The 21,167-nt window shown below is 49.4% G+C and overlaps 1 protein-coding gene across 4 annotated transcripts in view; it reads right to left on the reverse strand.

Moving 5' to 3' along the window:
• The window catches only part of USP47 (ubiquitin specific peptidase 47), a 1,403,284-nt gene that overhangs the window by 802,199 nt on the left and 579,918 nt on the right, over nucleotides 1–21,167 (reverse strand). For all 4 annotated transcript variants that reach the window (XM_078680933.1, XM_078680934.1, XM_078680932.1 and 1 more), the window contains one exon: nucleotides 19,473–19,585. In XM_078680933.1, the coding sequence (XP_078537059.1) occupies nucleotides 19,473–19,585 (113 nt within the window). The remainder of the gene's footprint in view (nucleotides 1–19,472; nucleotides 19,586–21,167) is intronic.

The raw sequence follows: 21,167 nt of genomic DNA on the forward strand, positions 1-21,167 counted from the left end.
CATGTATTATGCCACCCCTGGCTGGCCATCCAAATCTGACACAACTGGCTGCACGACAGCTGGGGCAAGGTGGTGTAATCACCCTTTGCTATAGATATAGTATACCTATATCTAAACCTAAATGGGCACACAGATTTCCTATCAGTCACTCCTATGGCAGGCCTTGACAATCCTGAAGGCAGAGTGCTTGGAATCGTGTGAGATGGTGCTCTGGCATGAGCTGAGCCTGTCTGCGGCTTTCGGGATCTATCCCTTAGCCGTTTCCATGATAACGCATACCATATACTCTTAAGTGCATTATAATCCTCGCGGTTATATGCCAACTCTGGTGTCGCTTTATCAAAACATGTCGAGTAAGGTGTCATACGAATTGGAATACTAACCCCTCGCCAATTCTGGCGACGGGGTTAGCATTCCACCCTTCTAGAGGGACACGACATGTTGGTAACCTGTAACCCCGGTTAAAGTCAGACATAGCCTCAGCTCCACAAGATGGATGCTGCCACCGAGACACAAGTCTGCCCTCCTGCTGCTGGGAGTCCTCCCAGCGCGGGAGGCAAGGACAAAGGGTTTCCTGCCAGGGGCGGTGCCAGCACCGTCCCAGACAGGATTTTGTGTATTCTAGGTAGGCAGGGCTTTAGAGGAAGGTGACTGCAAGTGGCACCCCGGTGCTCACTGTGCATATGCCGGCTAGAACCAGTTCCAGGGGCACACCAGCCCCTGAGCTGGGGAAAGCCCGGCATGGGAGAGGGGTGTAACCACCCCCCTTCCTAGTCCCACCCATAGGGCAGGACTTAGTCGTGTGCCAGCCCCCTTTTGCAGGATAAAGGTAGGAGCAGGCCCCCTTCCAAAGTAGATCAATCTTTGAATCGTGAACCGACCTTCTACAAGAAGAACTCAAGACTCTTCCCAAGATTTCTCCCTTGTGACTAAGGAGTAGTCACCCTGCAGCAGCAGGCACCATCCAAGCATCGCGGTCTGCTGTAAGTCTCTCCTCCGGATCAAGACTGCCCAGCTCGACGAGAACCGGCTTCCCTGGCACCTCTGACCTCTACCTACATCGTCAGTTACGCTGAGATTCGTGGGTGCGACGAGACCTCGAGGGACCGGCCATCATCAAGACTGCACGACGCTTGTCCAGCACGACCACCGAGTGACCTTCGACTGAGTGCTTTGGGGTAAGAGAAGCCCCGACCCTGAGCAGCTCCAGCACCGAAGTTCAGCCCCCCTGCATCCACGAGATCTGCGTGGGGCCCTTCTGCTCTTTGCTGCTCACCGCGTTGTCCAGGTCGCTTGCCCGTTGGCTAGTGGCCCTCTGACGACGAACTTCGACGACAAACACCGCTGTCTGGTTGCTCCAGACTGGCCCTTGCTCCCCTCCAACAGAGGAGCACCCCGGACCCCCCTGGTCCACTCCAGACGCCATTTTGAGTCCACCGCGTGGGCTTGCATTTGCCAAGACTTGTTGCCCCAATCCTGGGTCCAGCGACGTCGACAGCAGACACCTTCGTGGGACAGCTCGCACCTCCATCCTGGTCGCCGACAACGCCTCCTGGTCCGAGAGACTGCAGAGCCCAGCAGCGCCCACTCACCTGGTCGAGGTGACTTCGTCCGGTGCCATCCTGGTGCCCACCTAAATCACTGGCTAGTGATTCAGAACTTGGTCCCCTCTGCTTACAGGTCTTCTTCTTCCCTGATCCAGGCTTGGATCACCACGAACTCCTTCACTGGCCGCCTGCCAGCAACTTCTTTCTTCAGGCTCCTGGTTCTTCAACGAGGGTTTCCGACGCAACTTGAACCCTATGCAGCCGCAGCCCCTGGGCTAGGTAAACTGAGTACTCCGGTGCTCCAGCATAGTCCAACACTCCAAGTGTTCGGATCCACTCTTGTTTTCGACCCACCTAGTCTGGTTCGCCCGAGAACAGTAACTTTGTGATTGCTAGTATTCCTAGACTTGTTCCCGCATTACGCGTGAGAGTTCCCACTCTGCACACGGCGTCCCTAGGCCTCCTGCTTCTAATCTCAGGGTTCAGCATTGTAGGCCTAGCGTTTCTACAGTCTAGAAAAGTATTACTTACCTGCTAGTAATTTCGCATTCCACTTGTATAGTATATGGTTTTTCGTGCCCCTCGGGCATTTGTGTAAATTGTGCGACTTAAAGTATTTTCGTAAGAGTTTTTGTTGTGTGCTTAGCTCCCTGTCTCATAAAGAGCCAGGGTAGTCTTGTTAGAAATAAACATACATTTATTTTCATAACAACTTGTGTGGTGTCCTTTCACTTGGTGTTCAAGGGGTATATGTGATGGTAAAACAGCTGGCTTAACACGCCCTCTAGAGTCTTAGCCTTAGACTGCTCGTATCCATGCTACTAGGATAGCTGGTCTATAAGGTTGACTTACAACCAATCATCAATAAGGGTTGTCTGGACTGATACATAGTGATCACTAGAATAGTGAGCACTGCATATCAGGCCCACTTCTCACACCCCTGATCAGCGCAGACGAGCTGCGATCACCGGCGTCACTTTTGTGAACACCCGAGGGGCGCTTGTAAGGCCAAAAGGGAGCACAGTGAACTTAAAATGCTTGTGGCCTACCATGAACCGCAAGTAATGCCGAGGGGCCCGCAGGACTGGGATGTGGAAATAAGCATTCTGCAAGTCCAGCGCTACCATCCAGTCTTGCGGATCGAGAGCAGTGAAGACGTGAGCCAGAGTGAGCATCTTGAACGTCTCTTTGCGGAGGAAGCGATTGGCGTTCCGGAGGTCTAAGATAGGACGCATGCCCTTGTCCTTCTTGGGCACCAGAAAGTAGGGGGAATAGCAACTACGACCTACTTCTGGGGTCGGAACGCGCTCGACGCCCCCCTTCGCCAAGAGGGCTGCAACATCCTGCTGAAGAAGCATCAAGTGATCCTCCGACATGCGGTGGTACCGAGGTGGCATGGCTGGAGGGGTAGTCTTGAAGGGTAGGGAGTAGCCCCTCAGGACTATCCCTAAAATCCACCTGTCCAATGTGATGGTGCGCCAGTAGGGGAGGTGATGGCGAAGCCTGCTGCCCACTGGCGTTTGATGGGCCTGAAAGTTCGGACTAGGAAGGTTTGGAGGCAGAAGTTGCCGGGGTGGAGGTGGACTGACCTGCCCGCTGGCCCCTTGGTCCGCCACGGCTGAACCGGTGTCCGCGCTGAGATTGTTGCTGCACAGGCTTATGGCTCTGTTGCGAACGCTGCGGGGTGTCCCTTCCAGTGCCACGAAAGGAGCGAAAGGCAGAATGCAAAGGAGGGCAGACTGCAGACATCCCCAAAGACTTGGCCGCAGCCCGTGAGTCCTTAAACCGCTCCAACGCGCTGTCTGCTTTGTCGCCGGAGAGGCGACGGCTATCAAAGGGCATGTCCATAAGTGTGTCGACATCCCTCGAAAATCCAGTTTTCCTCAAATAGGCATGGCGTCGAACCGCCACTGTCGTCGCAATCAATCTGCCCAGTGAGTCGACGGTGTCAAGGCCACAACGAATCATGAACTTAGCTGCGTCTCTCCCCTCTGCAACAGCCTAGGAGAGAGCTGTCCGGGCCTCCTCTGGGCCCTGAGGCAGCACGTTCGCCACAGTATCCCACAGAAAGTGGGAATAACTGCCCAAGAGGCATGCAGTGTTCACGGACCGCAGTGCAGAACTGGCGGAAGAGAACATTTTCTTTCCGAATGTATCCAGTTTATTGGATTCCCTATCCTGTGGTGCGGAAGGGAAGACGGTCAGGGAAGCAGAGGCTTGGACAACCAAGCTCTCGGTGTGGGGTGTTGGGAGAGGAAAATGGGGTCACCCGGAGCCGGGCGATGGCGTTGGGCCACATTCCTATGCACAGGAGTCCCTGTGGTAGGCCTGGACCAGGTGCCCAAAAGAACGTCAGAAAGTGCTTCATTGAGGGGGGAGGAACAGCTCCGCAGAACGAGCCGCTGGCTGAAGCACTTCTGTCAGGAGGTTAGCCCTGACGGCTACAGTAGGGAGCACAAGGTGTGGTGCCTAAGACCGGCCTATGCAACCCTACAGCATTACTTGCGCCCTCCTCCGTAGCCACGGTAGGAGGAGACAGCATGCAAAGGTCTGGTGAGGTATTCAGACAACTGGCTTCCCCAACTCCTCTGCCCAGTCCTGATTATCCTCGCCATCAGCTGCGAGAGGGTCCTCAGACCCTTCCCAGTCCTCCCCTTCCTCCTCAGGCCGTTCCACAGGCATAAAATAAGGAGCAGGGACATGGAGATAGAAATCCCAGAGCAACGTCTGGAGCGGCATCGACCTACGCTGGTCCGACTCCGCGCCCCCTTCGGGTCTGAAACCAGGCGACGTCATCCCAAGGAGCGGGCGACGTTGGAAGTGGTGCTGGTGGGGTCGACGTCGGTGGAGGTGTTATGAGGTCAACCGGCATCGACCAGGATCCTGGCCTGGATCCATGGGAGTCCCGCAGCTCTGAGGCCGAAGTCGTCAGCAAAGGAACGCGGGGACCCCCAGTTTGGACCGCGGGGCCTGAAGGCGCACCAGCGGGACCAGACGGCCCACAGAGGCAAGCCATGGCCGACAGGAACTCCTGTGTCTGGGCCAGATTCGCCGACGGACCCGGAAAGGCTGAGTGGGCCGGCGGCGACGCCACAGGCTCCATTGGAGCCGCGGGGGAGGCACCACCCGCACCCTCAGCCGCGTTGCGCGACCAGCTACGGGAAGTCGGACAACGATATTGTTTCTTCGACTTCTTGTACTTCGCCTTACCTGACCCCGAGTGCGAAGACTTGGATTCCAAGGATCGATGATGATGACGCCGCATACAGGAAAAGATTGCATACGTATGTACATAATTTTAAGGTGCTCCTGGATCCTACCCATGGGTACGACTATTCAAACTCACAATTAATTATAAGAAAAAACATCACTTACCTGTAACTCTAGTTCTCCAGTATTGGAATCTTTCATAGATTTACATGCTTGAATCATTCCCAATTATCGAGATGAGAGTCCTACAGTATACTTAATAGCAATGCAAAGTTAAACATAGACCAGAAAGGCCCTAGGCCCTTATTTTTATAACATATTATAGTCATTGTTAAAAGAGAGAGACAAAACAAAGGTTTGAACCAATCAGGCTACCCTGCCCTCTGGAACACTCCTGAGTTAAGTTCCAGTCCCTCAGATATTCAAAGCACAAGTGTAGGAGATACAACCAGATAAAAAGAGGGAAAGGTGAATTTCTCAGAGGAAGAGGGTGAGCTGCATGTGAATCTATGAAAGATTCTAATACTGGCGAACTACAGTTACAGGTAAGTAGCTTATTTTCTAACTCCAGTATTGGAACTTTCCTAGATTCACATGCTTGAATCAGATTAAAAAGCAGTTAAAAAGCACATTGTTTCTGTTACTTCTCGTCTTTTTCTTTTTTTTTCTGGAATGCATTTTATGGTTGATATCCAAAACCAACCATAAAGCTATACATCAATACATATGTATAAAATAAAGATATACAAATATATCCAATAGGAAAGAGTAGAAATAAAAAATGTGCATAGCTAGAAAAAAGGATGGGGGTGAAGGAGAAATGTCACTGTTGTTGGAAAAGAGGTCGCAGTACCGCTTGACCCACTGCTGTTTCGTTGCGAACTGCAGAATTCAAGCAGTAATGCCTGGTAAAGCTGTGTACATTCTTCCAAGTAGCTACACTGCAGATGTTCTGGATTGGCATACCAGCGAACAGCACAGTAGAGGCTGAAACAGTTCTCGTAGAATGAGTGTGTACAGATGTCTATAACAGCTTGCCTGCAGCTTGCTGGCAACAGCGAATGCCGCTGAAAACCATTTTGAGGATCACTGTAGGCCACAAAGAGTTGATTAGACTTGCAGTAGTGTCTAGTCCTTTGCAAATAGAACTTCAAGCATCTGTTGACAACCAACTAATGGAGGGCTCTCTCTGCTGGAGGGTAAGGATCTGGGAAGAATGTCGAGGATGAGAGGCTCATTTAAATGAAAGTCTAAAGAGACTTTAGGAATAAACTTAGGGTTCGTCCGGAGGACCACAATTGTGCAGGAGAGGCTCCTGAATGGTTACAGCTTGAGTTTTGCTTACTCACCAAGCAGATGTCAATCCTGCAAATAGAGCTGCCTTCCACAAAACTAATTTCAGATCGCTCTTTGTTCGAATGGGTGCTTCATGAGCTGTGAGAGGACAATATTGAGTAGTCAGAGCGGTGGGGGAGGTCTGACTGGTGGACAGACCCTAATTATAGCCCCTTGAGGAATTATTTATCGATTCTTGATGACCGTAAGGAAGGCAAGATAGACATTCGCCTAAAGCACGAGATAACTGCTAAGTGGACCCTAATGGAGGCATGAGCCAATCCTGATTTTGCCAAGTGCAGGAGATAAGGGAGAATCTCCAGAGGTGAAGAAGAAAAAAGATGCACATTAGCTTGTTGACCCCAAATGCAAAAACATTTCCACTTCAGCCGGTAGGTCTTGTTAGTACTTCTCACACAAGCACTGGAAAATATTTCCCTGCATTCTGGCGATACGTTCAAATGGGCAAACTCCTTGTGCTCAGAAGCCATGCCGATAAATGAAGAGATTTGGGATCTGGATGCTACACTTGGCCCTGGGGCATTGTTAGGAGAGGGGGAATCGGTTTCAAGAGAATGTGATGGAAGTAGGAGGAGTTGCATAAACCAATGTTGGTGCGGCCAGAAGGGAGCTATGAGGATCAACCTGCAGGCGCCCAGGTTTCATCTTCATGAGCAGCCTTGGAAAGAGAGGAATTGGAGAAAAGGAGTAAGCATAGATGCATGACGTTGCCATCAAAAATGCATTTCACCATGATCCCTGACGGTGATGCTATCTTGCAAAGAACTGGCATTTCTTGTTATAGAGGGTCGCAAAAAGATCGAGGTTCGGTTTGCCCCATCGGAGGAAGATGTGTTGAGTGGCTTGATCCAGTTCGCATTTGTGACACAAAAACTTTAGATAGTGAGAAACTCCCCTTGTATCCATCGATAGACGATTAGGGGCAGTGTGATGGAACAATCGCGAGAAGACCGTCAAACTCCCAAACACCTTCCTATCTACATCAACCGCAATATGAGGATTTAAAAAAAAAAAATTAAAAAAAAAAAAAAAACAACTTTAGTCTGATTAGAGTGTCTTCTGTGGTGTTCTGGTTGCCAGGCAGATGTTCTGCTCTTAGGGATACTTAGTTGCGAATTGCTCATTCCCAGACGCACTGCGGCTCTTGGGATAGGAGGCATGATTTCGTGCCACCTTGCTTGTTGACGTAGTGCATCGTGGTAGTGTTGTCCATCCAAATGAGCAACACTGAGTTCTTTATTCTTGGCAGGAAACCTTGTAAGGCCAGATAAACTGCCTTGAACTCCAACAAGTTGATTTGAAGGAGGCGATGCAGTGTTTGCCACTTGCCAGTGACTTGTAAGCCTTAAAGGAAAGCTCGGTCAACAACAGGGAGGGACATTGGGGGGGACAATATTTAAAGGGGTCCAGTGTGCGTGTCCCAACAATCTATGCAACAAATAAATGCACACAGTTCCCCTGGGATTGGTGATTTCGTAGTACAGTGTGCTGTCTTCCTCTCTTCATGGGGTGCAAGGCGTTGATATGCCTAAGTGCAACAGGGAAAGGTATCCCTTGTCGGAACTAGGGATGCCTCACACAACAAGCTGGTTTAACGGCTGTTGTCATGTCACCAGCTAGTCGTATCGTGTCATTATCGGCTTCCTGCTCCAACGTCAAGCCGGCGCTGCAATGCCTGACGGGTAGCACAAAGTGCTACACTCTTGTGGAGATCTTTTGTTCCTTGCCGGTGGATGTAAGGGTGTGAGGGCCCTAGTAGGTGAAGTAGTGAGCGTGAGTGAAGTGAGTTAAAAAAGGTTGGTGTGATCTACTCCTTTGTCTTTATTCGTGTAGTTCACCACCTTATTAAAACGTGAGGGGCAATGGGACTACAGTGGCTAAGAAAAGTCAGTCCCGTTCAACCCTCATTCGTGAATAGGTCCACATGTTTCATGCCGTATTGGCAATTCATCAGGACCAAAAAAGTGCTCATAAACTTAGTGAGATGCCCCGCATAAGGCTGAGGCCTATGAAGGATACAACCTGAGCGGTTGCCGGATCCAGCCAAAGAGGGGTTCCTGCATCAGAAGGATACCCTGTGGGGAAAGAAATAGACTTCAACTGGTGATACTAATCCCCAAGTTACCCAATCAGGGGGATGCTACTTTATTTCCGTGAACCAACACATAATAATAAGGTGAGGAGAGAGGGAAGACACAATTAGGTTACTACGTATCGAGGGGTTAATGAAATTCACTTTAAAAACAATGCTGGGTAAAAGAATTCCAGCAGACATTAAGTGTCTCAACCAACTATTAGTGTATTAAGACATAACGTTGACAGGATCTAGCGCCAGCCGGCGTTTTACTACACGGGGAAGTGGAAATACATCAGGGTTTTAGACAAGAGTCCAGAGTTTGATAAGGACTTACCCTCGCTGGCGGTCGTTAGTGCCCCAAGGCTGCTCCCGTGGGGTCTGCGTGAATGGGGCAGTTTTCTGGAGGGTATACAAGGTAAAAGCAAATTGTTTGTGGGGTAATTAGCCATTCGAGGGTGGGTAGATAGGTAGGTATGTATATACCAGCTAGTGGGACATCATGGAAGGAGTTAGCGACCTGAGTTAGGTCCGCGGTGGTCCCACCAGGTCCCGGTGGACCCAGGACATTCACACCACCCAGAGAGGTCGCAGCCTGGATGGGCGCCGAGGCAACGAGTGGCGGGGCTCCGCTGTTCTCGCTGTAGTGCTAGGGATGGCAGCAGCCGTCTGGCCGGTGGGATAGTCGCCTCTGGCCACCACCCACGCTAACCCTCACGAGGCGCGCTCGTGGAAGCACATATCAACCCTCACCCTGGCGGTCGGTAGCCCCGCACATTCACCGCCTGGTCTCCCAACTCTGCAAACGGCCTCGGAGGGGGCCGACACCTGTGGTCCCTGGGGGGTGGAAGGAAAACACCGGGGACCCAACCAGGGCGACCGGGCTCCTGGCAGTCCAGGCGCCCGCCTCACCACACTATCGTACCAATCACCTTACCTCGTCGGAGCGGGCGGGTGACCTCTTCACCTAATCCCACGTCCCAGCGCGGAGTGTCGCCTAAAGCAGCCGTGGGTGTCTGTTCGTGGCGCTCGCTAATAAGGATTCTGGTGGAACCTGGAGGCGTGTCTGAGCAGCGGCTCAGCAGCAGCGACGCGCCGGCATGACATCAGAGCCTCTTGGTGTCGATGCCCGCCGCCATCTTAGAGAGGGGTGTAAAGAGCGGAAGTCAGGGCAGTCGGCAATGTAGCTGTCTTCTCATGATCAAGGACAGGTATAAGCAGGGCCAACCATGGCACAATGTTTCAGGTACTCAAAACATTCCGTGGCTCTGAGGTGATTAATCAGACAGGATGATAAGTGTATCCAAAGGATTAAAGTCAAGTCGTGTAGACTGTGTAGCTGGGTGGCCTGAATAACGCCCCATTTGCGATGGGTCGGGGAGTCCTAGTGAATGCGTTCATTTGGGCTGCGGGGATTAGGGCAAGTCTTGAGTGTGGTATGGTCACAAGGGAATGATGAGCTAGAGACTATGGTCGATAGAGTGACTCATGCATCTGGTGGGGAATGATTCAATGGCGGTGGTGTTAACCTGTTAGTGGTCTTAGTGGGTCATTGATCAGGCAGGGAACAGTTCAAAGACATTGATGATCACCCATAAGTAGTCATCTGGATGATAGGTACCTGGGTGGTAGGTGCCTGGGTGGTTCCCGCTAGCGGTGTAGGTGGGCAACTATGGGATTAGGGAATTAACTGTACACACCAAGTGTAATGCTGGCAGGGGATGCGTAAGTGCTGACAACAGACTGGAGTGTTCACAACATGCATGTACAGAAATGGGGAGAAGCTATCTATCTAGACAGTGTGTTCCACGGGACGGAATCATTCAATCCCTCAGTGTCTAAATGTAAGCGGTGTACCCATCTTTGTTCCATCCTAAAAAGAGCCTGTTGGTTTAATGAAGGATGCCATTCTAGCACGACCCATTTGATGTCCTCAGCTGCATGCTCTTGTTCTTGGCAATGTGCATATAGGTGAGTTTGTGTTTTTTTGCAGCGAATGTTGCTGTTATGTTCCATAACTCGTATTTTCACTGGGCGGGTCGTCATCCCAATGTACTTTAGTCCGCAGGGACAGGTCAGCATATAGATACAGTTACTGCTGTTGCAGTTGGTGTGTCGGTTCAAACACCAAGTGAAGGTATCAGAAAGTTGGACTGTTTTAGTTTGTGTTGTTTGAGGACACACCACACAATTGCCACACCGGTAATGTCCCGTGACAGGGGGCAGATCCCACAGAGTGTTCTGCGGACGGATGTGAGTTTTCTTTGGTCGGGTATGGACTAGTTGGTCCTTCAGGCTGCTGGTTCTTTTGAAGGCGAACAGAGGACGGGGGATGTCCAAAGACACAGAATTCAAAATACCCCAGTGTGCATTCACTGTTTTCTTGATGTAAGGGGAATTTTTCACACTTAAAGGAAAGCTCCCCATTCATGGAGGGAGACTCCTGTAATGATGACCAAAGGAGATTGCGGGACTAGAAAGGAGAGCCTGACTGAAATATTCTTTTGGTGTGACCACCATCAAATGGCTTTGACCATGGCTGGGGTGATGGTGACTAGCTCGCCGAAAGATCCCTCTGCTTGAAGCCACTGCTCGTCTAGTTCCTCTTGGAGAGGACGCTTCCTTAACCGGCAGAATGAAACTAGAGGGATGCAGGAGGACATCATCCCTAGGAGGGATTGGGAAACGGCGAACTGAAAGAGACGTTTTCTGTTTGAGTTCTGCTACTGCGATTAGCTTTACTTGTCTTTCGACCAATGGGACTGCCCTGTTGAGCGTTGTGTCAAGCGTTGCTCCTAGGAAGGTAACAATCTTTGAAGGATACAAGACTGACTTTTTTGGATTCAGGTTAAGGCCTAATCTCCTGAACAGAGTTGTGCAGGCAGCTGTGGATGCCTGAGCTGCGCACATGGACCGTGCCTTGACCAACCAATCGTCCAAATACTGGAACACTTGGTGTCTTTGTTTCCCGAGAAAGGCTGCCACTAGCGCTAAGCACTTTGTGAATATTCAGTGGCAGAACTGAGGCCAAAAGGGAGGACTCCGAATTGATACTGGCTCCTGACTATTGCGAATCAACGGAATTTACTGTGAGATGGGTGGATGGGAATATGAAAATACACGTCCTGGAGGTCGAGGGTGGACATGTAATCTCCTGGGTTCAAGAGTAAAAATGTCCTGCAAGGAGACCATGTAGATGGACTGCTTCTTCTGGTAGGTGTTGACATTTCTAAAGTCCAGTATAGATCGCCACTGCCTGAACTTTTTAAGGACTAAACTGGAATGGAACCCCTTCCCTCGTTGTGATACAGGAACTGGTTCTATCGCTCCATTTTCCAACATTGCTAGAACCTCTAAACGGAGGAGATGTAGATGTTTTGAAATAGATGGTTGAGGTGGAGCAGGAGGTGGTATTTGAAGAAATTCCAGAGTATAGTCAAATTGAATAAGGTTGAGAAGTCATTGGTCCATAGTTATAGCCTGATGGCAATGAAGGTATGCAGATATTTTGCCCCCTAACATTATTTGTGAGGAATGAGGAATAGCCAGAGCCTGGAGGTGGTCATTGGCGAAGAGTTGAATCCTTGGTCTGACATTCTGCTCTACGGCTTGCAGAAGACGGGTTGCAAGCCACTGATGGTGGCTGATGGGGAGTACAGGGGACGATGGGGCTAAGATGAAGAGTAAGTGGGGTACCAGTACCAGTGGTATCCTCCTCTATAAGATGGAAGGCCTCTCCCTCAGGTGACTCGAAAGGGCACCTTACGAAACTGGAGCGTCCCCAAAGACTTAGCTGTGTCAGTATCTGTCTTTATAGGTTGTAGTGCCTCATCGGCATGTTTGTCGAAAAGAGCTTCTCTGTCAAAAGGAAGGTCGAGAGTCTTGTTTTGGAACTCAGTGGGGAAGGAATAAGCTTTAAGTCAGCCCTGGTGTCATAAAATTGCTGCACCTTCTAGCAGTCTAAAGGCAAGCAGTCTAAAGGCGCTGCCCTGGTTACATCCTCACTCCTCCCATTACACCTGAGGCGGACACCGGGTGGGGGCGAGTGACTGCTACAGCTCTGACTACGAGCTGATTTTTAAAGTGTTTTTAACTGATGTACTTCATTTGTTGCTTTTTTCGTGCTGACTACTAGCTTTGTATTTTTATTGGCTGACTACTAGCTATTTTACTTTGCGTCCCCCTTTCATTGCATATTGCACTTTCTTGCTCCTTGGAGGCACCTGAGGCGGAAAGCCGGGTGATATTAGGCTTTCTTCGCACTTTTGTACTTTGTTATCTCTCACTCACTTTGGTCCGCGCCGCGCTGCTCTGCACAGTGTCCTCTCCCATTCAGCCGATGAGGTGCTGAAGGGTACTGTGGGACCTGTGGGCCGCGCATTTCCTCAGCGGCCATCTTGCGGGTAAGGCAGGCTCGCGGGGCGGCAGTCTAGTGGTGCTGCCTCTCGCCGGCCAGGGACGCCTTAAAACTCTGCGAGAGCGCTGCCCTGGTTAGATCCTCACTCCTCCCATTACACCTGAGGCGGACGCCGGGTGCGGGCGAGTGATTGCTACAGCGCTGACTACGAGCTGATTTTTAAAGTGTTTTTAACTGATGTACTTCATTTGTTGCTTTTTTTCGTGCTGACTACTAGCTTTGTATTTTTATTGGGTGACTACTAGCTATTTTACATTGCGTCCCCCTTTCATTGCATATTGCACTTTCTTGCTCCTTCGAGGCACCTGAGGCGGAAAGCCGGGTGACCTTAGGCTTTCTTCGCACTTTTGTACTTTGTTATCTCTCACTCACTTTGGTCCACGCCGCGCTGCTCTACACAGTGTCCTCTCCCATTCAGCCGATGAGGTGCTGAAGGGTACTGTGGGACCTGTGGGCCGCGCATTTCCTCAGCGGCCATCTTGGGGGTAGGCAGGCTCGCGGGGCGGCAGTCTAGTGGTGCTGCCTCTCGCCGGCCAGCGACGCCTTAAAAATAGGTGCCCTCTTCTCTGCGCAGCGGTCGCGCCTAAGGAGCGCCAAAGGAAAGTCCCTCAGCGCCCATCAGCGTCCCGGAGGTGGACGGGTGCCGGGTCAGGCTGGGCAAGCGGGCTAGGATGATTACATACACCAAGGAGGAGCTTCTGGCTCTCAGCAACCATAGGAACACCTGCCCCTCGGTTTTCCCCAAACCACCTAAAGGTTACAGGCGCTGCCTAACCCCCCCCCCCCCCCAACTATAGCAACTGTCTTTTACTTAACCCCATGGATGCTCAGCATATTCCCCTCCTGTGCTGAGAATTTGTAAATCCCACCCATCATGACGAGCTGGGCTCGTCATGAGCGTGCGAGGAGGCTACTTCATGACGAGCCCAGCTCGTCATGAGTGTGGAAGGGGTTAATACCAGGTCCCTGGGGAAACATGCGCTGGATGTGTATAATCTACTGACAGATATAAAACCCACATGTCTTTTTCTAACTGAAACTTGGCTGGGAGAGGGCTCCGGACCAGATATTGCTACAGCGATCCCACCCAGCTACGTGATCCTTAGGAAAGACAGAGCCACTGGTAGGGGAGGTGGGGTCGCCATGGTGGTCGACAAGCGCTTTGCTTGTTCAGTCATACCAACGGACGACATTCAGGGATGTGAGACCTTGGGTTTCTCGCTATCCCTCTCGCCTCACCAAGCATGCTCAGGACTGCTCGTTTATAGGCCACCGGGCCCGATGGGATCCTTTTATGAAGAGCTCCACTCTGCAATCTCCGCGCTCTGTCTCAGATCCAAACACTGTCTGCTCTTAGGAGATTTTAATATCCACATGGATATTGTGGATGCCCCTGACAGCATTAAGTTGAACGACATCACTCTGTCACTGGGGCTTATCCCACATCTTCTGGCCCCCACACACAGTAAAGGGCACACTCTGGACCAAGTTTTCTCGACCATTCCGATTGATATGTCTTCCCCTGCTCCGGTTCTCTGGTCTGATCACTTCTTAGTGGAATTCCAGATCATTCATCTCAGAAAAATTTCCTCCAGTGGGCCTGCCCGCCAAGCGCAGGGTGTCAGAGCTTTCCATCGGGTTTCTCCCGCCATTCTGGCGCAGGCATTATGTACCCACCCTTGCCAGCTGACAGGGGCGCTGGAAACTGATCTGGAGCTCCTGCAGACCTGGCGTACCTTACGACTGGACGAACTTGCTCCTCCTCTAGCACCCCGGACTAATCCCTATCGAGCGTCTGCCCCTTGGTTTTCTTCTGCTCTGGCAGAGAAGCGGCGGCAGTGCAAAAAAGCGGAAAGAGCATGGCGCAGGCAGTATGACTTTAGATCCAAGGAAGCCTATAGGGACTCCATTAGGAAATACCACCATGACATTACCGTAGAAAAGAAGTCTTACTTTGCAAAAAGAATCGAAACAGCTTCCAATTCTTGCAAAGAAATCTTTAGGGTAGTGAAGGAATTCACCTCTCCCTCCTGGTGCACCCCCAGGAGTCTGCATTCCGAGCGCTGGATCACCGAGATTGCCAACTTTTTTGCTAAAAAAAATCAAGTCTATCCAGGCTTCTTTTGTGTCCGATGGTGTGGCTACAGCTCAGGAAGTGCCCCTGCCCCTAGCTTTCTCCCACTCTGAGGGCCCCTCTCTCTGGGTCTTTCCTCCTCTTACCTTTCAGGCCTCCTTGGACCTACTTACCACATTAAAATCAGGTTCCCCCCTAGACCCTTGTCCTGCTAAATTTCTCGCCAAAGTGGCACATGAGCTAAATCCTTTAGTTAACCCAGTGCTTAACCTTTCTCTTAGTACAGGAGTGGTCCCTCAGCTTTGGAAACAGGCCCTTATTTTGCCACTCCTAAAAAAACCTAATCTTGACCCCAAGGACTACGCAAATTACAGACCCATTTCCCTTTTGCCAGCACTTGCGAAAGTGGTGGAGAAGCATGCCCATGTCGCTCTTGCCAACTTTCTTGAGACGCATAACATTCTTCACCAATCGCAGTCAGGATTCCGATCCAACATGAGCACCGTAACTGCCTTGCTCGAAGTCACCGAGGCCATTAAGGAAACCCTGGACTCAGGGGGCAAAGCCATGTTGGTGATGCTTGACCTTTTGGTGGCCTTCGACACCGTCCCCCATGACCGTCTCCTTTTTAGACTCTGGGAGATAGGTCTGAGGGGGTCGGTGTTCGACTGGTTTAAGTCCTTTCTGGCCAATCGCCAACAAACGGTCTGGGCTCCTCCCTTCTCTGCCATGATGCCGCCACTGGAGGTGGGAGTTCCTCAGGGCTCCATTCTGAGCCCAACTCTCTTTAACATCTATATGACCTCTTTGGCGGCACTGGCAGAGGCCCACGGAGCTCGGATCGTGTCGTACGCGGATGATACCCAGCTCCTTTTCACGTGCGACAGAGACTCCGACTTTGATGGCGAGAACATCAGGGGCTGCCTTGAGGCTGTTTTCGGCTGGTTTCAGCTGAACAGCCTCAAATGCAACTCCGATAAGTCGGAGGTGCTCTTTTTCGGCTGCCCCTCTGACCCCAGGTGGAAGGCCTGATGGCCGGCTGCCATGTTTCCTCCCGTCAGCGACTCGGCGGTCGCAAAAAATCTTGGAATACAAATTGACAACGGTCTCTCTCTTAAATCCCAGGTCTTCGGCTTGGTTGGCAAATGTTTTGCCATCCTTAAGATGACTAGGAAGTTTCTGCCCCTATTGTCGCTGGACCACAGAAGAGTAACGGTGCAGGCGCTGATAGGTTCCCGCCTTGACTACGCCAATGTACTGTATCTGGGCCTTCCCGAATTTCTCCTTTCACGCCTGCAAGTTGTCCAGAACTCTGCCGCGCGAGCCATCTTTGGCCTTACTAGGAGAGCCAGTGCCAGTACTCTGCTCAAATCCCTCCACTGGCTCCCAATCAGAAAGCGTATTGTCTTCAAGGCGCTGACAATGGCCTTTAAAGCATTGCACGGCCTGGGTGCCAGGTACCTTCGGAAACGGCTGACGTTCTACCAACCTTCCAGATCACTTAGATCTTCCACCTTGCCTTGGCCGCCGTACCAGCGATTCGGCGCGCTCGGTGTGGCGGACGCTCCTTTAAATGCCTTGCTCCTCAGTTGTGGAACGCTCTACCCCTTTCCCTTAGAACCAATGGCAATTTGTTGGCCTTCAGGAAGGATCTTAAGACTCTGCTCTTCTCTCAGTAAGTGCTTCTGCTCTCCTTTTTTTTCTGTGCCACTGAGGATCTTAAGCGCCGGGACACTCTTCGGAGTAGCTGAGCGCTATAAAAATCCCCCCTATAACGTAACAATTGTGACTATATCCATCGCACAGTCGATTTCCGACGATGTGCACTCTCCTTCCTAGGGAATCTTTTTTGGCCTCTAATTTACTCTCGTCGGGTGACTGGTCCAAGACAGGGGCAAGGTTGGGCCATATCTGGCGGTCAAATCTGCCAAGAACTGCGAGAAAATTTGATCACCTTAGAGTGAGCACCGACATGGAGGAGGACCTCCTCCCAACATTGTCAAGGCACCTACCTTCTTGGTCTGGCAGTGCTGTGACTACTGGCGTCAACAGTTTTTTTTACCTGACTTGTGCTGCCTGAGAGATGACTGAATCAGGCTTCAGGTGACCGGTGAAACAAGTAGGAGAGTCCTCTGGAGCCTTGGATTTTTTTTCAGATGGGTATGGATCGCAGTGACTGTGGTTGGAGTCTTCATGACTTTCAAACTCTCCTCACAGACATAACTTGCAATGGACACAACTCTTACGGTTTTCCTGAATGGTTTCTTAAAATCGTAAAGGAAGCAGTCTGTTTGTGTAGAAGGCATAGTTGAGTCAAATTGCTTAGCTGCTTGCTCTAGTAAATTGAATCCACCAATATCCAAGGGTGGAATATCAACAGGGATTGGAGAGGGAGATGATGGTGTGGAAGGAGGCAATCATCCCATCTTTGGTGTGGGTCTCAGTTCTTATGTTCCTCATGATCATCATCAAAAGTTGCTGGATCATGAAGCAAAGCAGTTTGCGGTAAATGGCAAACAGAAGTTGGTAGCAAGAGTGTATTTTGCTGTGGAGTAGATTGAGGAATGGATGCCATTGGAGGTGGTGGAGTGGCTGGGGCTGCGGGAGCAGAAGATGGCGGAAAATGCTTGCTATAGTTTGACAACATAGCATGCAAGTCAGAGAGCAGTGCAGAGGGCATGTAAACACATCTCCTCCCAATACTGCTGTTGATATTGGTCCTGAGGGATGTAGCTGTGACCCTTGTACTCTTCCTCATCATAATCATCATCTTGGCACTTTGCGTGCAATTCTGATGGGCTGTGCTGTGTACATATCCTTAAGGTCCTTTGTTATCATCAGAGGCTTGTTCTTCCAGCAGTTGTGAGGAAAGCAATAGTAACACTTTTCTAGGAGAGGTGTGTTCAGGGGTCAAATGCCTCAGTCTGTCCTGTTTATTTTTTCCAGCTTTTTCCACCATCAACAGTATCGTCGACTGTGTCGTCAGTGGTGCCGTGGATGGAGATGTGACCAACGCCATCAAAACCATGGTGGTCGTCAATGGAGGCGACGTCATCGAAGATAAGGTTGACGGCGGTGGAAGTTGAATCGTCAATGACGCCTTCTCACGGTCATCACTGGACACAGGTTCCTTCCTAGCTTTAAACTTTTGCAGCCATAAAAGCAGAAGCCCATCGCGGTCCTTCAACGTTTTACTGCAGAAAGTGCTACATACTTTGCATTATTTGGCCTTATCATCAGGATAAAGGCAATAAATGCAGTCCTTGTGAGGGTCATCGGTGTGTAGGCATTTGTAGGAGCAGGTACCAAAGGCCCTGAAAAGGCTCTTCTCCTTGTCGTATAGGTTTCATAAAAAACACTAAAACAGACTCAAGATGAAAAGAGTAAAAATGTAAATGTAAATGTAAATTGATACTTGTATAGCGCACTACTCACCCGCAAGGGTCTCAAGGCGCTTGTACGAATACCGCTGTGGAACCCATCCTGGCTTTCCCTGTGAGGTGTCCACTCCTGGGCACCCCCAAGGTGGAGACCAGGCATCCTTAGCGTTGTGGGGGCCGTTGTGGAGATTAAGCAAGCTATTGCCCAGAGTTGCAGCGTGGGACTCCATGATTGGAATAGGCACCGAGGAGAGAATTATCAGGTCCATGGAATTTTTGAGCCCAAGACCCGCTGAGGCGGGGAATTGAACCCTGGTCCCGGGCAAGACTTCTGCATCAGGGTCTGCCGCTCTAACCATTGAGCCACACTTCTAGTAATAGTCTGTCAGTATGAATTAGCCAGAAAAAGGCTTTTAAATGCTGAAGTGAGCTTTGGAATAAGACTCCCTAGCGTGATATGTAGTAGAAAAGCTGAGGGACTGGAGCTTCTCTCAGGAGTGTTCTAGAGGGCAGTGTAACTTTAGGTTCAAACCTATGTTTGGTCTATTTTTTAACAATGACTATGATAGTTACAAAACTAAAGGGCCTTTCTGGTCTATGTTTAACTTTGCAGGGCTATTATAATATACCATGTGACTCCCATGTTGATGACAGGGAATTATTCAAGCATGTGAATCTATGGAAGTTCCAATACTGGAGTAAATAAATATCCCTAAAAGCTTTTGATGATGGGTCATAAAAATGATGGCAAATAATGACTTTAAAGGGTGAAGAAGATGGAAACATATCAGAATTCTTTTTTCAAACGCCTCAATTTAAACACAGCAATGGTTCTTAAGATATCTGGGGTGTCCAGTAGCATGCTGAGTTTTGGGAAGTTTTCAATACAGACCGTAATCACTGTTTTTTGAGGATGGCAGCTTCTGCGTGGTAACAAACCATGATTCAATCTATTAAGGTTTTATGAAACATTACATTTTTATAGTGCCTCTGCCCTTTTTTTTTTTTAATAGGTTTATTGCTTTTTTATGGTTGCAGTTACAAAAATTTCAGGGACACATTTAACAATGGTGACTTCAGTTAACAACGGCATGTTAGTGCCTCTGCTATATGGTTGTTATCACCCTTAATCCGATTGAAAACATGCTCCATTTCTGAGCCTTAAAGACTTTAAGCTAGCTTTGCACATCTACTTTTTGGTAGATCCTGCAGCTTGTTGTCACTTCTTGATTTTCACCACTGCCATTTACGTATTCTGCTGACCTTGCTAATCATGGGGTGTCTTTTGGCTAAACCATTAGTTGTGGGGTTGAAACTTTTACAGGTTTAGTAACAGAGGTGTACGTATTTCAATGTATGTTTAAAAAAGGAGTTATCTTTTTCATTTCATAACACAAAACTGTGTATCTTTTACCTTGCAAGTGTTACGCTCAATTTCACGCTGCCTCTTTTCTTGCTCCTCAAAATCTTTTTCTTTTTGTACCAAGCGTTTTATGTGCTCCGGATATTCACTCACGTCTAGGAACTCTAGAAGTGGATGAGAAAATAAAAATAAGTGACTTACAATAATAGTGTACTACCTCAGTCTATTACATTAACAGTTCTGAGGAATAATTTCCTCCCTACAAATTTGTATAGAGAACATATTTAGAAATAGAGTAGCTAAGGTGTAACTGTTCAAAATGTAGTTAAGCAATGTTTTACATAGGGTATTTTTGCAGTGCCTAAAGCATCAAAGTACACCCATTATATTTTACGTTGCCCTTTGTTACAATTATATTAGAGTTTAGACTGCATTAAGTGGGTTCAGCTCTCAAAATGGAAGCTTGGTTCTCTTTAAGGTTGCTTACAATTTAGCAACATTTATGACACTAACTTTAAATTAAATTTTGAGGCCTGGCGTCTGAGCGTATGGTCTGAGAAGGTGGCAGTACAATGGCACACACGGTTCAATCTCTTTATCTAGGAAGGGTGCATCACCAGGAGTCAGATTAAAGGGTGTCCTATTCTTTATGTGGACCTCCTTAGCAAAGTTTCTACTTAGTGTGTTTGAGGGTGCAAACAAAAGAGGCTACACCAGGATTTAATGGAAAGAGCAGAAGCAAGTTAAGCAGTAAGATAGAGTCCACCATCCATTAATCATGCCAGTAAGGCCGCACAGGTCTAAATGCCAGGCCTTTTCAAGAGTGTGCCTTTGCTCCAGTATGTCGGAATTCGCAATACACAATGGTATACACGTGTAGTGGGGGCAAAATATGAATGCCATTTAGTAATAGGTTAACCTATAAAATATGCTTCACGGTGGGGTGGGGTGCGGTGGGGTAGGGGTGCAACATGTACGCATGTGCACAAGAGAGAGAGAGATATGAAATCTCTGCAGTAAAGTTCTCAGCCCACGTTTCCCCACAAGGAAAAACACTTTGAGTCCAACAGTGGAAGAATGGCTTGGATAGCAGTCCAGACCCAGCTCAAATAACTGCTTATGGGCAGGTATGGCCTTGGCATACTTGGTAAAAGCAAACAGGAACAGAGGTGGAATGGGATGATGAGTTAGATAGCATAAATACTTCTCATGGGAATCATTAAAAAATGGGAGGAAGAGGATGGGAGGAAAATGTAGGTGCCCTGAGCTTATCAGAGAATATCGGTTTCATTTGAGTATGTTCCTTTCAGAGATGGTGATCTACTCTTTGAGCAAACGCAAGGAGATGGACGGAGCGCTGAAACTTTTTAGACACTCACCCCCAGTTACAGATCTGGGTTGAATCCATCATCATTCTTTAGCTCACTCCCCTACCCAAATTCAAACCCAGCCATATGCAAATCAGTCTTGACCTGGTTCTTCATGGGAACAGTCCAGCCTGAACTGCCAAGCCAGCTCTTCCCTGGACCGGAAAAAAGGATCCTGGGACTGGTTTCGTGGTAACACCCCTCATCGGCCAAGCTAGCTTGAATCCAGTTTCAGCGCTCCGGCAATTATATCCTTGTGTTTGTTTTGATCTACTCTATGAGCCATGACCTACTCCTTGGGCCTTAGCAGTGGTTTCTCAAAAAAAGCTTAGTGCAGTGTATAAATCACTGATTGTCCGACAGCCACTTTCTTCTGCCA

This window comes from Lissotriton helveticus, chromosome 3_1, assembly GCF_964261635.1.
Source record: "Lissotriton helveticus chromosome 3_1, aLisHel1.1, whole genome shotgun sequence".
Taxonomy (NCBI): Eukaryota; Metazoa; Chordata; class Amphibia; order Caudata; family Salamandridae; genus Lissotriton; species Lissotriton helveticus.